This window comes from Poecilia mexicana, unplaced genomic scaffold (assembly GCF_051168715.1).
Source record: "Poecilia mexicana isolate PSO_F unplaced genomic scaffold, ASM5116871v1 scaffold_3, whole genome shotgun sequence".
In the NCBI taxonomy this organism is placed as follows: domain Eukaryota; kingdom Metazoa; phylum Chordata; class Actinopteri; order Cyprinodontiformes; family Poeciliidae; genus Poecilia; species Poecilia mexicana.
This window is the reverse complement of record NW_028263372.1, coordinates 17077943-17094684: the sequence shown is the minus strand read 5'-3', so window position 1 is coordinate 17094684 and position 16742 is coordinate 17077943. Positions and strand designations below refer to the sequence as shown.

The following is a 16742-nucleotide window of genomic DNA, read 5'->3' as shown; positions in this document are numbered from 1 at the left end:
AAACGTCAACGTCTGAAAATACTGGCAGTCTCCAGACGGCAGTCTCATCACTTAAGTCCTGGGAAAAAATCCTTGTTTTTAGGCTCACAATGTCATAACTATTTTCTTACTACTAAAACAATGGTATAAGTAGAACTTCCTGTGCCCTAGCATGAATGTGCAAAAGGTAAAGTTCAGTCTAAGAATGAGGGAGAGACAGTTAATTTGCTTGCAATAGTCCCAGTGGGCTGTCCTGCCTGTCCAGCCATGCGGAGACAGATTAAAATGTTTCCAAATTTTCAGGCGAGAGTTTTTAATTGCTGAAACTGATTTAAAATAGTTTCTCATTTTAGGTACTTTACATACAGCTGCCTTCACAAAGTTCTTTGTAAAAGTTAAATTTCATGCACTAGATTTACTTAAAGTTTGCTTTTCTTCTTTGGGTCAGCGCTGATTTGGCCTTTAATTGCTTTGCGCGTATTAATATGTAAATGTATGTGCTTCATTATCTGATTCATACTTAAATAATTTTCTGTTGGCAGCTCGAAGTGATACACTAGAAAATTAGCAGCTTTGCTTCCTGAGCACCGTGCTCCCACTTGACCAGCCTTGTAGTCCAACTTAATGAGTCAATGTGTGAAGCATCCTTGTGACCCTCGAAGAGCTGACAGAGCCTCTCTGAGCTGAACCTAATTCTAATTAGCAGAACCCAGCTGACCTGAAGTCTGCTGCGCCACAGGTTCACAAGGGATTGTTGTCTTGGACTTGAATTAGCAAAAATAAAAACACCTGAGGTCTGACCTCAAACTCAAATTTCAAGGGCAGGAATACTGAAGGAATAGCTGATTAATAAGGTCAAAATGACGGTGGAATGGGGTAGGTTAATACATTATTCCAGTGTATTTTATGCATGTTTTCCCCTAGCAACATATTACACTCTGATCAGTTCTCCATTTGCACCAAAAATGTATACAGTACATCTGTGATAAATCCTACTTGTAACAGATCATATGAATTTCCTCATATGTAGCCTATTGTTTTTTTAATAACATGGCTTATAAGAATGACAAATGTCTCCAGTGGTTGAACCCAATCTGACACTATTATTATTATTATTAATAAATTTTCCAGTAATAAGCAGTGACGCCTCTTTAATAGCAGTCGCTTTATCATGTGTGTCTTTAAAACGTTAATTTGTGACATTTGATGCGATTCTCCTAACTTATTAAGCGCTAATGATGGAAGTGATTATTAGCACCAGGCAGCAATAGAAACCACCCACTGAATGTGTTATTTTCCAACGAGGAACACTCACACCACAGTAAGCCTCCAGTGTGACAAAATAATTTTTCAGACTCACACAGTGTAATTTCTTCTCTCATATGCTGTGAGAAGCTTACTATGAATAATAAATGCCCGAAGAACATCCACCTCTTGTACATTGATCCCATTCATCAGGGCTTTATTATGCAGCTATAGTCATGTGGTCTCTGGGATGGAGTCAAGCATATATATATATATATATATATATATATATATATATATATATATATATATAGTGCAACATTCAAAGCCTTTATGTTTTAAACTCAATGTAGCTCCTATAATTATATCTATTACAATGCTTCAGAGCTTTTACTCTAAGTATACTCACCAATATCAGTCATATCTGATAGTTAATGTTGTAATAAATAGCTACAATAATCATTAGTGCATTCAAAATCAAGTTTCAGCTTGTTGCTGTGACTTTGGGCTGCAGTTTGTGGCAGTGCGTTTCACTTTTCCTTCAGTTTTATTCACTGTGCTGGGTTGAGCTTTTCATGACCCCACAGATGTGTTTTGCTTGTCAGCCCTCTTTGTTCATAGACGCTTTGGTGCCACAATGTCAATGTCAGATTGCCTCTGGCCAAGTTTTCAGTTTTCACCTTTCCACATAAAACAGTCTTTTACAAAAAAAAAAGGTCCATCCGTATGGATTGAACCATTGAACAGTCCAATTTATGCAAAATTAACTTAACTTTATATGGAGTGAAAATGATTTGTTTTCTTTTTTCTGAAAGTTTAATTTAGTTTAGTTAAGTTCTCTGACAACTTTGACGGGTAAACTACAAACAACTGATGTCGCTGTTGTCTCTAAAGAGAGAGAAATCTTCCATTACGCTGCAGGAACAGCGCTCTTGATCAGAACGTTCATCTGCACAATGCAGGTCTGACAGGGTCCAAAACAAACAAACCAAAAAAAAAATCACTCTGTGAGTTTTTCAGTTTAATTTAATCCCGCTTCTTTCCAGTCTATTCTAATTCAATATTACAACCCAAAACAAACCAAGATTTAATCTAATTCAGTTCAGTACTGCCAGTTTCAATAAATCAGCGGTTATAAAACACTCAGTTTGTGAAATAGTTGTGTTTATGAAGAAAGGGACAGACAACACTTCTTCAGTTTTACTTTGAGCTGCTTTGGTGTCACGTTGGTATCAAACACATTACCATTTTAGTCTCCTTGTGTTGCTTCCAGTCGACTAGCTAGAAGTAGCTCTGTAATTTTTACAAGGGCTTGAGAAAATATTTATAATTTTTTTAAACTGAAATTTGGCCTCCAAAACTTCAGAATACTTCCTGTCAGTAAGTTCCTACTGGCAGGAAGAATGTCATCCTTCAGGACCTGATTAGTACAATCTCAGAAAGCCACTGGACCTGTTTGTTCCTAAACATGCATCACCAGTTCATGTTGCAGCAATTTCACTAAAGGAATCCATAGCAATATCCATAAGTGGAAAAGAGGGGCGTGGGGGGTAGCTGTTACATGACTCAAGTAAGTAAAATGTAATGCAAATAATTAAGTCATTATGTTTTTAAAAAGAAATCTGACCAATTGGAAAATATTGTTTTTCTTTTCACTGTCATGAATTAAGCCTCTGGACATATTTTAGATTGTGTTTTCATATAGGAAAAACGAATCTTATGATTCTTTTTCTAATCATTTATTGTCATGTTTACCCCACTTTCATTTATTCAGCCGTGTAGGTTTTAATTTAATTGCTTGACTAAGGGATTTCAGCTGATGTAGAGTTCTTTGGTGCTAAGATAATACCAGATTTTGTCAGTTTCACCCCACTGTGTCTCTACCTAATTGCCTTCTTAATGCATAGAGAACAATAATGTATAAAACTGTTTTTTAGAGTGGATATGCTGCAAAACATTCATCTTTCTGTAAAAGCAGATGTCGGCTGTATGTGTGTCACCGCATTCCAGTCTCCCTGGCAAAAGCTGCTAGACTGATGGGAGGATGTCAGAATGCAAAGTAATCTCCACGGAGGAGAAGAGGCAGCCTGTGGGGATGTTCCTATTAGGATGTTTAGGCTGGATTAAGTTGTCAAACTGCTTTTCCTCAGCAGACATACTGTATGCATGCACAACGAGGCACATATGTAAACAAACAAGATTCATAAAAATGACATTTGCACACAATTACCACCTACAGATATGCATATTGTTTGCCAAAGTTTTTCTCAGTGGCATCCTTGGATTTCTAGCATTTTCCTCCTCCTACCAAGATACAAATGTCTTCTGTTTTTATCCCTGTGGCTTTAAATCTCGTTCTTTAAACCCGATTAACAAAATTTGCATATACTCACTACAATTATTATTTTCATTGCTTAACTTTAGATCTCTAAAGCTAAAGCTTGTTGTATCATATATTGTAGGTAATCCATCGTACAAAATACATAATTCAATATTTTGGATTTCGTAGACTAATCAGATTAAAGTCGTCTCTGTTAAGCTGTTAATTCTCAACAGACTTTACAAGCTGCTTGTGCATCTGTGGCTGCATAACTAGTTTTACGGTAAGCCAAGACTCTTCCCGGCCAATGACGGTCAGCTGTCATCCTGACGTTTCTCAAAGCAGTGGCGCAGAGCTGGGAGAGCTGGATGATCTCTCTATTTATGAAGACTGAGCTGCGCTCTGCCCAGAACACGCTGTGGGCTAGTTGTTGCTCAGCAGAGCATTTGTCACTGAAGATTCCTCCCACTTATTTCACTGCAGCGCTCTTTGAAGAAGCACAGAGAGAAGCGAGTGCAAATTGGTGCAAGGGGTTTGCTGCACAGATCAGAAATGTGCAGCACCAACAGGAATTCACCAATGTAGCCTCCCTCTGTATGAAGCATATCAGAACAAATATGAATCTGGTTTGTTGTGCGTTTGTGTTCACCCTCCCCCACCCCCCTTTTACTCTCATATCTCTGAACATAACAGAGCGTAAACAATTTCTTTCCTGGATCACATTAGTAGCAGAGCTGTTCTGGGAAAGCCTCAATGTTTGTTACAGAATATTAGTGAACAAACAACATAATTAAGATCAAGAAAAACACCAGTTAAATCGGGGGTAATGTTGAACTAAAGTTTAGAGCAGACCTAATAAAAAATGTGATTAATGCTCTGGATTGATTGAACAGTGATTGAGGTAATCTAAGAGGCATCCATGGTGTTGACTGGAGCACTATTGGTCTACTGCTGTGTCTTTAGAGAGCAATGGCCAGGAAAAAAAGCCATGCTTGTTTCAGGTATGTTTAAAGATTGTAGAGGACCAAGCAGGCATTTCAAAGGTAAAATAAATCTTTCACTAAGATTAACATTGGACTTTGAGCACAGCATCCTCACAAAGAAGCACAGTGGTGGTCGCATCATGCTGTGGTATGCTTTTATTCAGCAGCAACAGGAAATGTGGTTGGAATTATTGGGAAGGTAGATGAAGCTAAAACCAGGCAATCCTACAAGTTAACATGTTAGAGGCTGGAAAAAAAACATGAGAAAACAACACAGCAATGATGCACAGACAGACGTTTACATTTAGAGGATATCTGGGTCCATAGGAAAGTGGCAAAGGTTGAACTGATGGTCACAGACAGCATCCGTTCAGTTGCTGAGTTTAATCTATTTTGTAAAGAAGAGTAATTGAATCTAAATGTGTAAAAATGGTAAAGAAATAACCCAAATAAACTGCAGCTTTAATTGCAGCAAAAGTTGGCTCCAAAGTCTTTACACTAAGGCATTTAAAACCTCCAACTCCCACACCTCACAGTGATGTAAAAAAAAACAAAAAAAAACGTTATTTTTATTCCGTATAATGTATTATTGTGGTCTATCACCAAAAATTGCAATGCAATACATTGATATTGGAGTATGAATACTTTTTAGAGGCACTGTTTAGGGTAAATAATATAAAAACTGTTGATTCTTTCACTACCTCTACTTTCATGATGTAAAGTTAGTGGGAGTCCAAGCACTGTTACCAGGATGAATTTTTAAAGTTTTATACTTTGTCAGTAAACATGTACTGGCTTTAAAAGGGAAGGAAACTTCATAATTTAGTGAGATTTGATTAATTCTTTTTAACACTCATGCATGGAAATATTAATTTAATGACATTAAAACATCAGAATATATTTTATTAATGATCATGAGCAATAATGATTTTGGACAGTTGAACTGTTTGATAAATTAAATAATGGAGGAGGAGGAGGATCACCTTATAATTATTGGTTTGGCTAATAAGACTATACTTAGCTTTAATGAGGGGCAAATTAATGCATGTAATTACTTTTTTTTAACATAATGCTAGATTTGTGTGGATAGGTTTTCTCCCAATAATTGTAATTATGTTAAATAGTATTTTTTTATATATTTCACGTATATTGGTGCATTACTATATAATTGATCATATGAAACATTTAGGTGTGACAAAGCAGCAAAAACAATAGAAATCAAAATTTCAAATATTTTTTCACACTCTGTTTAGGCATGACTGAGTGTTTATTTAGATTCAAATAACTTTTCTCTCTTTTTATGCCATTGGATGTGTTGTTGTTGAGGAGTTTTATTTATTCAATCAAAAATCACCTGTTGATCTTATCGTTTTGTGTGGGCTGCAAACTTCCCATAACAGCAGGACAATTCGCACATCAAGATGTTTCCATACCCGCTGGAAACATCTGGAAACATTTAGTGTGCAGTTAATCTTTTTTTATCTAGAGGAACATACTAGACTCTAACCATAAGCGTGCAAAACCATGCGAGAGAACCCACCTGTTTTTGTTTATTAAACTAAAGCAAAGCCAAAAAAAAATGGAGATGCAGTAAAAACCTGAACCTACCTTTGCTGCTTCCATCTCATTTAAAATGCTAAGCAGCAGCCAAGTTGTGCTAATGAAACCAATTCATTTATCATTAGCAGCTCTAAAACCGTCTATTAAACTAGACATTTTGTCTGGCGTGAATAAGTGTGTTTTAGCGCAATGCCAGGAAAGATGGGCATCAGCAATTAATCTAAGAGAGAAGCATCGATTCTGTCCATCAATCTGTTGATAGTAGTAAGACCTTTTTCAAACAATTTTAAGTCCATCGTTCTACAGTGAAACAGCGTCATTCACAATCTTCAGGTTTGATGATTGAACATTGGTGTTCACAGACAGCATCCTTTCAGTTGATGTCTGTGACTTTCTTTAAGACCCGGGCATCAAACTCAATTTCACCGAGGGCCACTTCAGCATATTGGCCCCCCTCAACGGGCCACATTGACGGTATAAATCAGGAGTGCATCCCTGCTAAAACACACCCCAGACAAAAGGTTGACTTCCCTCATTCAGTTCTGTAGAGGCTTATAACGAGTTAATGGTGTAGGTGTGTTAGAGAAGGAATGCACCTAAAGTTGCAGATGGTAACTGGAAAACTAGACTTGGGCACCTCTAGCATAAATGTATAAAAATACAATGTTAAAAATAAATTAAACACCACCTCATATTGTTAAATAACTGATTTTATGTATTGACGTTTTAAATATTACATTTGAGTTTCCATGCATGTAAAATTACTGCTCAGTTTAAAAATTACAATATTTAAATCAGTGTTTAAAGGTAAGCAACAAATAATAAAAACAAGTCACATGGGCAGACATTATAGACTTTACGCAAAGATTTAGTCTCAGAGGCAACTGAAATCAATTAATTAAAAAAATCCTTTCTGAACATCATCTCATGGTCTCTGAACTAAATGCGTCTTTCTGACCGGGAGCTGATGGCGTGTTGAAGAGTTATGGACCGGACGCTTTGGAGCGTCTGGTTAGGAAGCGCATTACAAACCTTTGGTTGAAATGGAGCGTTAAATTCAAGTCTCCATTACAGACCAGAGAAAACTAAAGAGAATGCAACGTTGTGTTAATCCATTTGAGGAGCCGGCAGTTTATCTTGAGGAAATAAATGACGATGCAAAAGTTAAATAGACTGTAGCATGCGCAGTCCGCTGCTCAACCACTGCGGACGCGGCTCTACCGCTGGGAGTAACTCATCCAGCGGATTCAACAAATGGAGCCTCTTGGTGTACGTTACCCAAGAGAGCGGCGCTCTGGAGGAGCGCTGCAGACGTAACATCTGTCCGTTTAGGAGAAGCGAAACCCCCCAAAAAAAAGGAACAAAAAAAGGAAAAAAAATCCTGGTAAAAGGGCACACCGGACCGCACAGGGTAAAACACTCACAGAGTTCAGTTGGTCTGTTTGGACCACATGTGGCCCGCGGGCCTTGAGTTTGACACACGTGCTTTAAGAAGTCACTTGCTTAGTGAACTAAGATCCACTTGTGTGCAAACTAAGTGTCACATGATTGTTGTTTGCTTTATGGTAGAAAAATGACATGTTCAAAATTGTCTGCATGTTCTGTAAAAGAACAAAAACTTTATGTGTGTGACGCTCAGTGAATGTTTGGTTTGTCAAAGGAGTAATGAAACATGGTTCAGGATTTGGGCTTGTTTTGCAGCACCAGAATCAAGTTTTAGGAGGCTTTCCCAACGACTGACTCTTTCCTAATTGGATTATGCAAACAGTGAAATGTTGTAAAGTAGACTGGCCCATGTGAGATTCATAATTTCCTACAGAAAACAAGACATACATTTTGTTTTCCTTTTGTTTTATAAACAAAGCAAGTGTGAAATCTCACGTTAGGTCAGGTTTACATATTTTCAGTGCACGGTGAAAATCTCCTCAGTTCCATTATGTTCCAATGCATAAAACTTTAGAAATGATAAAGTGTGACTGTACATGCATAATGCATCTAATTTATTCTTAGCAAATTGTCTTGACTTGTAAACTTTATTGCTCTGCTGCTCCCATTAGAGTGATCTATCCTTTTGTGGAACAACTGGTCTCGTGAACGTTTTCCACTGTTTTGGTGTCCTGATTCAGTGGAGGATTTTCACTCTTTGCTTCCCCCCCTCATTCCCTTCTGCTGATTCTCCTCTGTTTTCACCCCCCTGCTCTGGGAAAAAAAAAAAGAAAAAAAAAAAAAAAAAAGCTGTCTTCTATTTTTATGCTCAGATGCTGGGGAGATGCAACCTCATGGGATTTTTTTGCAGCTCTCCCTGTTCACTCATTCGCGCTCTCCTCTTGGCTTCCTTTCCTTCGTTTTCTTCATCTTTTTTAGCATCTGCTAAGGGTTAACCCATTTTCACATGTTTTCAGACTTTCTATTACATTAGGCTGAGAGTTCTGTAAATAAATTAAAGTTATTTTCCTAGAGAATCTCATAGATGGAGGTACCTTGAAAGGCGATTGCTTTGTCCCAAACTAAAATAGGTTATTGCATAAGAGCACATGGGGATTTTTCAAATATTCAAATAATTTTTTTATCTTGATGCACAAAAAGCTTTTCTTTTTCTGTTGGTTTTTGGCCTATATAATACACTCAGCATGCAAAAAGCTGAGAAAATCTTGCATAGTAATGTCCCTTATATGGTTTACATATGTCATTTGTGGCTTTAACAGCTACTAGCAACTAATTTTCAATTCTTATTCAAAGTTTCTGAGCACTAGTGAGTTTTTAAGATATTTTTCAACAGATCCCTCCAAATCACAAGAATTAATCTCATATCATTTCATGCAAGAAGTCCCTGAAGGCCTCAGAGCCCAGGCATTATGCGCCTCCATCACGAAAGCTGACAAACTGTCACCACCTATAGAAAAGCCTCCTTTCTGCATGTGGACGTTCTGCCTCTGTGGGTTAAAGTTAACCCTTTGCATTCCCTCCGAAAGTTTTGTGGATTTCCTAGGCAATGCAGAAGTAAAAACATTCACCGTTTCATTTCCAAGAATTCGAAACGTGAAATTCTAAAATAAATGTAGAGGACAGGACAATATATTTTAATTTAATTCAAAGACAGAATTTGGTCACACAACGGCAAACTGAATTTGTTTGCTTTTGAACTGCGAGTCGTGAAAGAAATGTTTTTTTTATTATTTTGTCAATAATAGCTGCAATAACGGTCAACAGAATGTGATCCTGCTGTCATTTATACCAATTAGAACAATGTAGCTTTTTTACCTCAGGATATACACTGTCTGAAAAAAGATAACCTTTCTTTCTCTGTGTCTGATTTTACATAAAACTGAATTCTTCTTAATTCAAGTCTGTTAGGATTAAGAAAATTATTTATTTTTTTTCCATATGCCAGAATGAGAGAGACTTCTTATTCAGTTTTATTCTTTACTTGCAACAAAACACCCCCACAACATAATGCTGCCAGTCCCCCTCTTTAGCACGGTTTCTTAGAGATGTCTCCTAAAAAGTAGGTATTCGCCTTGGAATATATGTGTAAGCTTGAATCTGACTTTTGAGCCATCACTCTTTTGGAGAAACTGTTGTGGCATTTACTAAATAGGAATTATTTTGGCCGTTTTTAATTGGCTGATAATAGGAAAAGTCCAGTCTGTTTTAATGTCAGACAGTGAGGGTAAAAAAAAAAAAAAAAAAAAAAAAAAAAGCTTATGTAACCTTTTACAACTTATAAATAAAAATCTGTTTTCGACTGTACGAAACCAGACTTGTATCAAAAGACAGAATTTTTGTATGCTTATGTGAAAAACTCATATTTTTGCATGTGTCAGCATTCGATTCCTGCTTTCGGCGTGCTCCACTTCTCCTCTGCTGCTCTTTTTTAATGCGAGTGTTTGAGCTGCTGAACTGTGAAGTGTTCTGTCTGAGCCGAGAAAATCTTGGCTTCATGGCAAGATGGGAAAGTTGGGTCTGCGACACAAGCACAACTGAATGAATGTAGCGACATGTCGCAGTCTTTAAGAGCCCCGTCCACTCTGAGTCTGCGGCCATCTGTCTGGACCAGGTTATCCGCTTCTCTGAGCGTGAGAACCCTCTAGGAAACATGTCTGGTCCTGAATTAGTATTCCAGTGATAATCCTTCAAACAGTAAGCTCAGCAACAGAGATCTATTAGTTTGTTGAATCTCACCGCAGCACCTCTGAGGATAATTGGTGGTAAATATTTGAACTTCTGATTGATAATTTTATCGTGTTTGTAGAATCCTTTTGCCCAAATTCAAAAGGTGATGCAACCGTTTTCAACAGCATGCTGAAAATGCTGTTGAAAATGGAAATGTATGTGTGGTGATATGGGAAAAAATACTTTCCTGCTTTGAATCTGCACATTATACAAGAGTTTGGTGGTTAAATAACTGCTTGTTGGTCTTTTTTAACTTTTAGCCTTTCTTGAAATCTGGTAAATTGCTTTGAAGTTGTTACATCACTTTTATGAAAAAAAAAGTTTATAAAGACTTTCTACTGCAAGTTTTGAAGTGATGATCTACAGGACATGGCATTTCTAAAAAAAATCACTACTTTACCTTCTCGTTGTGCTATTTTACCTCTTAGAAGTCTGAGAAGGTTTTGTTTAGTGAGTGTAACTGTGTTCTGATGACTTGAACTCTTTTAGGTCATTAGTTTCTACAGTCTGCTGTTCTTCTTAAGAAGGACTCTTCTTGAGTCAGCTCCAAACTTGATAAGGTGCATTTCTTCAGTGTTTTTGTCTTTCATGTAATATTTCAATTCTCTAAATTCCCTTCTTTTCTTCTTTTCTGCCTTTACTTAGGTCCTGCCTTCGTGGGAATAGTAAGGGAAGACTGGGCCACCCACAACAGCATCGCCCTCTCCTGGTCAGAAGTAGAACAGCCGCCTTCAGACATTGTGGACTATGAAGTCAAATACTATGAAAAGGTAAAATTATTAAATATCAGTGATACTTTATCACTTTTGTTTTCACCTCGTCTGATTTTAAAGATATGCAGATAAAATAAATAAATAAAGATGTGTCTTGGTCTCTGATAACAGGCAGGAGTACAACCCAGTTATCTAATTCTTGTTTAGCATTTACTCATTGTCTGTTCACGCCCATCCAGGAGCAGGAGCAGCTGAGCTACTCGTCAACCCGGACCAAATCCACCAGAGTGGTAGTCACAGGCCTCAGACCCTCGACCGTTTACGTCTTTCATGTGCGGGCTCGTACTTCAGCCGGCTACACAGCTTACAGCCCCAACTTTGAGTTTGCAACTGCACCTGAGGGTATGAGGGTGAATGTTGGAGTCTGTGTTCATAAAGGCTCGGTCTGAGGTAGAAAGATGGCATGTTTTCAAGTCGCACACTTTTCAAGCAGTCCATTAGGTGCTCAAATCATTATCATCAGCTAAATCCTTTCAGAAATTTGTGGTCTTTCTTTGCTAATTACTGTTGTTCAGCTGTGAGCTATGCCACAAGCTCAAAACTCCTTCAAATCTGCTTTTGATTTTGCTGGAAATATAATATGATATATTTTAATAATATAATGTAATATGACTCTTCAAAAGTTTAGACAATACCCTCAAACATATCATTTTTGAGATTTTCATAATTGTTTTTTATTTATTAGTTTTTGTTACACCAATTGTCTGGAAAACCTATTTCTACCAACCGCATCTGAACATGTTTCTTTACGTTAATTGTAAGATTACACTTTGGTGTATGTTATTTGCTCTTGCACCTCCTCCTCGGGGAAGTGATGAAATTAATGCATTGATCTACATACTGTACTGCTATCTATCATAGCCAGATCACCCTAAATTGACAGAAGCTACCTTGAGGATTTCTGTCAACAACTGCAGCTGAATTAAAGATCAGCGAGGATCCAGCAGTAGAGACATAAATAAAAATAAAAACTCCAGAAAGGAGAAGGCAGCCTGGGTATGTACAAGTAAAGCTCAAAAAATGTGAACACTGTGAAAAATGTGGGTTATTAATTGAAGGTTGAGTGGAAGGAAGAAAAGGTCATACAAAACTGTTCACCACAACCTTAAAACCCATTTGAGAATGTTGAGGAGCTTTATAAGGAGTCACCTGAGGCTGGAATCAGCTTGTCAGGAAATGATACGCAAAGATGATGCCGACTCATGAGTTACAAATAGATAACATCAGAGGTATCTCACAGGGGCTAAGGAGAAAAAGGGCTGCACTGATGCTGAGTGGTCCAAAGTTTTCTTTTCAGATTAAAGGAAGGTTGCCGTTGCATTTGGAAATCAAGGTCCCAGAGTTTGCAGAGAGAGAGTGGAGAGGCACAGAATCCATGTTGCTTAAAGTCCAGAGTGAAGTTTCCACAGATAGTGATGGTTCTGGTTGCCATTACATCTGCTTGCGTTGATTCACTGTTTCATTTCTGAAATGACGCTTATGTTTAAAATATCCAATTGCAATAAGTCTTATTTATTATTCAAATTATTATTAAGACTTTTTGAATATTGGGTTTTTATTATAAGCTACAAGCCTATGAAATATTTCAGTTTAGGTGTAAATAAATCAACACAATGTTTAACTTTCACTTCCTGAAATAAGTGACAAAATTTTGAACTTTTTTCATGGTATTAAATTTTTTTGTGTGTGTGTTGCGCTTGAAAACGGTTTGCTCATTTTTCCATTGTCACCTCTTGCTTTCCTCTCACCTCCTGTAGATCCAGACATTGCTGATCAGGGTCAGGTTCTGGTTGTTGTCACAGCTTCTGTTGGCGGCTTCTCCCTTCTGGTAATCCTCACCCTCTTCCTCCTCATCACAGGACGGTGAGTCTTCTTCGTTTTCGACTGCTCACTCCTGTGCTGTTCTGCACAAACGCCATTCCTTCTCCAAACTCTACAAAGTAATGCTTCAGAAATCTGTTAATGGACTCTTGTTTTTTTTTTTGCCACTGAGCAGACACTCTTATTTTCCAAATGGCTGAACCCATTTTCTGCCTAATTACCCAGCATGTAACACACGTACCAGCAGTTTGCTCCATTCCATTAACCTCCACAGGTTTGCCCAGACTGTTGTCGTCTGTTCACCTCTCGTTAACAGGGATTTACCTTTAGTAGCTCGTGTTAAAAAAAACAAAAAAACTATAAAAATTAACAAAAAATAAATAAAAAAATCACACCTGTAGTTCTAATCACTATCTACTCAGTTTATCTCTGGGCAGTGATGTAAACTGAGACTATCTGCACTCAGAAAATTGTTGCCTTTCACAAATGGTGTGGCTATTTTTTATTTTTTTTAAATATATTCTCACCTTTGTTCCTGACTGTAGTCACTAAAATTTCCATTCCAATTTCACCTGAAATTCATTGTGTTTGAGTGTTAAGACATTTATGGTGATATTTCTGTTTCAGTACATATCACTAACCAGATAGGAACGGAAGCTGTTTTGTTGTGCTTTGTGCTCTGGGAGAGATTCAGTACCAGTTTTTATGAGTAGGTGTCAGAAAACGTATAGCATGAAAGTGACCTTTACGATCCATTACGTTTGATTTTGCTGCATTTTATTTAAGCATCAGTGACTCAATAAAAGTATGGTAAAACTATTTAAATATATGCTGACAGCAATAAAAAAAAAGTCCTGCTGCATTTTAAATCATGACATTTTCGAAGAGCAAACTTCCACTTTTACTTAAAAATAAATGCCTCCTTTAGTTTTATTGCTTATTTTGTGTTAGTTTATACCAAATAAGGAATGTGCTATAAGTACAGATTCTATTTAGTCTCTTTTGTCTTGCATGTTTCTAATTTTTGGCTGTATTAGCAATTTAACTATGTGGTTCTGAAACGGTTACACTTTTGTTCATTTGGTTCTTCTGTGCAGGTGTCAGGGATACATTAAAGCCAGGATGAAGTCAGAGGATAAAAGAACTCGTTTCCACAGTGGACATGGTACTGTATATAAAGTTCTGTTTTTTTTCTCTCTCTCTCTTTCTTTCCCTTGCACAAGTGTGTATAGTAACCAGTGTAACAGATGCACCAGGTCCCAGAACCTTTAATTTTCACATAAACTTGTGCAAGAGACTCTAGTTTGGAAAAGATGCATTCTTTATCCAGAGCATCCGTTTTCAATTTAAAAGCAGGTGCTCTTATTTGCACTCCCAAGTATTTTACTCATCTCTCTCAAACGTCTGTCCTCTCATTAAAAAACCATGCTTGCTTGCAAATTTGTCCTGCCTCAAAGCTGCCTTCCTGGACTCTTACTGAGTTCCTCCTGCATAAATATTCTCTCCTACTGCTCTCCTCAAATTTAACCTAGACAGGGCTTGATACAGTCAATGTTATGTGGCTGTATAAACAACCCAAAGAAGGCTGTGGTGTCTCAGGTCTACCGTTTTGGTCCCACAGACCCGATTTGCACTGCCAAATGGTCACGTTGAAATTCTGCAACAAAAGACGGGTTCGCTGAAGTTGTTAAAAAGGTTCATATTTAAATGAATAAATATGTTTGTACAATCAAAGTTATTTAATTGTGTAGGATAAACAGTCCAAATAAGGCAACGGTGTCTTCTTTGAACTGTCACCACTACAAATGGGCAATATTTGTGCATTTCTATATGAGGTTATGGGTTTGAAAGAGATATTTATAATATCTGAGCGCAGAAATGGGAAATGTTGCTCTTAGATTTAACATGTAATGAAAGCTTATAGTTTAATACATGTTGTCTCTGTTTGTTGAAATATAAGTGAACCAGAAATATATATCTTAAGTCATTCTGAAGCCACTATTCCTTCTTTCAGGGATCATTTGCTGGGGAAGTCAAAATATTGAAAAGAAATACAATGGTTGTTCGGAGCTGAGTGACATTTTAGTTGGAAAGATTTTTGAGATGGCATTGACAGCTATAAGGAGAAAAGGATACGGTCAGTCTCAAAAGACTTGAAGGAATATACTGCTTGCAAGAAAAAAAATAAACTGAATTTATTCAGAATCCTTGAGAAAATGGTTGAATTTCTCAAACGTCATTCGCGTAATTTCCAGTGATAATCAGAATAATATCTGTAAAAATAACAATATTGATGGAAGCAGGAATTGATTAGCTCTAAGAAGGCTGGCAAAATAAGTTTAAACGTGAGTCTTGGCATAGAAATTGAGAAAGACATGTTGGTTTATAGTCCGAGAAAGTTAAGTGACTGAAGAACAAAGAGAATTGATCAGCGGCTGCCTTTGTTCCTCTTACAGAATCAGAGAAAAATCAGAGGAAAAAAGAAATCTGAAGGTGAAGGAACACATTAGCACAATGGGCAAATGACCAAAGGATACGTCAGATGAACAGCATTTAGCAACGTAGAAAGACAGAACAAATCCAACTCACTTTCAGATTGTCACAAAGTGGAGTTTGAAATATTACAAAATGAAATGCAAATCGCATCAGTTGCAGTACGTGCCTCGCATAGTTAATTTAGAAACATATCCAAGGAAACTGCTATGAGACAGATCCGCTTTGCAGAGCTTCTGTCTTTTTCCTGCCTTTCAAACATCATAGTAAACTCCTTTTATTGGATTTTTACAAAATACGCTCTTTCCTTTGAGAATTGCTGCACTGGCCATATTATGGGGCTAAAATTACAGATAACTGTGAGTTATTGATTTCCCCGAAGGAACAATGTATCTTTCTTTGGGAACTAAGTGATCCTCCGTGCTACACTGAAGCCATTTGTGCCGCGGATTTTCAATTTGATCCCATCGGGTGGGGGGCCAAGTCAGACTCTTGAGAAAGCTGTTCTGTCTTGTTTGGGCCGGATGGCGAGACATTTGATTGATCTGGAACAAACAAGGACAGTGAAGATTAATGCTACAACACAGGGAATTAACCAATATATGCACAGATCTGCTCTGCTGTTGCATTAACCTACCACAGTTTCTGTTTGAGCTTACGATTATTGTCTGTGTTCAGTTTTTTTTCTCTTACTGAGTAAAAAATAAACTGTTTTTATTTTTTTCTTCTTCTTGGTTGACGATAATTCCAAAAATTCAAGTTATTTAAATTTATTGACTAATTTGTTAATTGCATAGTCGGGAGGCCTTCCATCAGTTACTGCACATCTATGATTATGTAGGCTGATTTAGACTCATTTTGGCACATTAAACATAATACATTGTTGAAGGCAAACATTTCATTTGTTGTATGGTTTTTTTTTTTTTTTTGCAGTTGGCACTTTAAATTTCTCAAAGAATAAACCACAAATTATAAAACATGGCATATAATTTATTGTATACTTTTATAGAATTTTATTTAAGCTACAGCTAACAAGTCTCAGTTAGACAGTAATATCAAAATTGATTTATTTTGTTTCATAATTGCTCAAAGTTTTTGCAAGTAGATACTTTTTTAATTGGATGAAAACATAATTATCATATTTAAAGAATAAAGTCTTTGCCAATAAAGAAATATGTTTTGATTGCTTTTTATTTATGTTGTGAAATTCAACCATGAAATTAAGTTATCGTAATATAAATTGTTGTGGTAGAGTTAATCTGCAGATGAATTAGATGTATGCTAACCTACTGTGATGTGGTACGACCTGTCCAGGGTGTAGCCCAGTGCCCAATGACTGCTGGATGGGCGCAATGATAGACAGATGGATAGCTCTATATTAAACTACATTTAGCT

At 37.0% G+C, this 16742-nt stretch overlaps 1 protein-coding gene across 1 annotated transcript in view; it reads left to right on the top strand.

Annotated features, from left to right (window-relative positions):
* The window catches only part of LOC106928208 (eph receptor A6), a 63263-nt gene that overhangs the window by 40830 nt on the left and 5691 nt on the right, over positions 1-16742 (top strand). Inside the window, exons 9-12 of the mRNA XM_015004307.2 lie at positions 10906-11030; positions 11213-11375; positions 12791-12896; positions 13952-14019. Coding sequence (XP_014859793.2) covers positions 10906-11030; positions 11213-11375; positions 12791-12896; positions 13952-14019 — 462 coding nt within the window. The remainder of the gene's footprint in view (positions 1-10905; positions 11031-11212; positions 11376-12790; positions 12897-13951; positions 14020-16742) is intronic.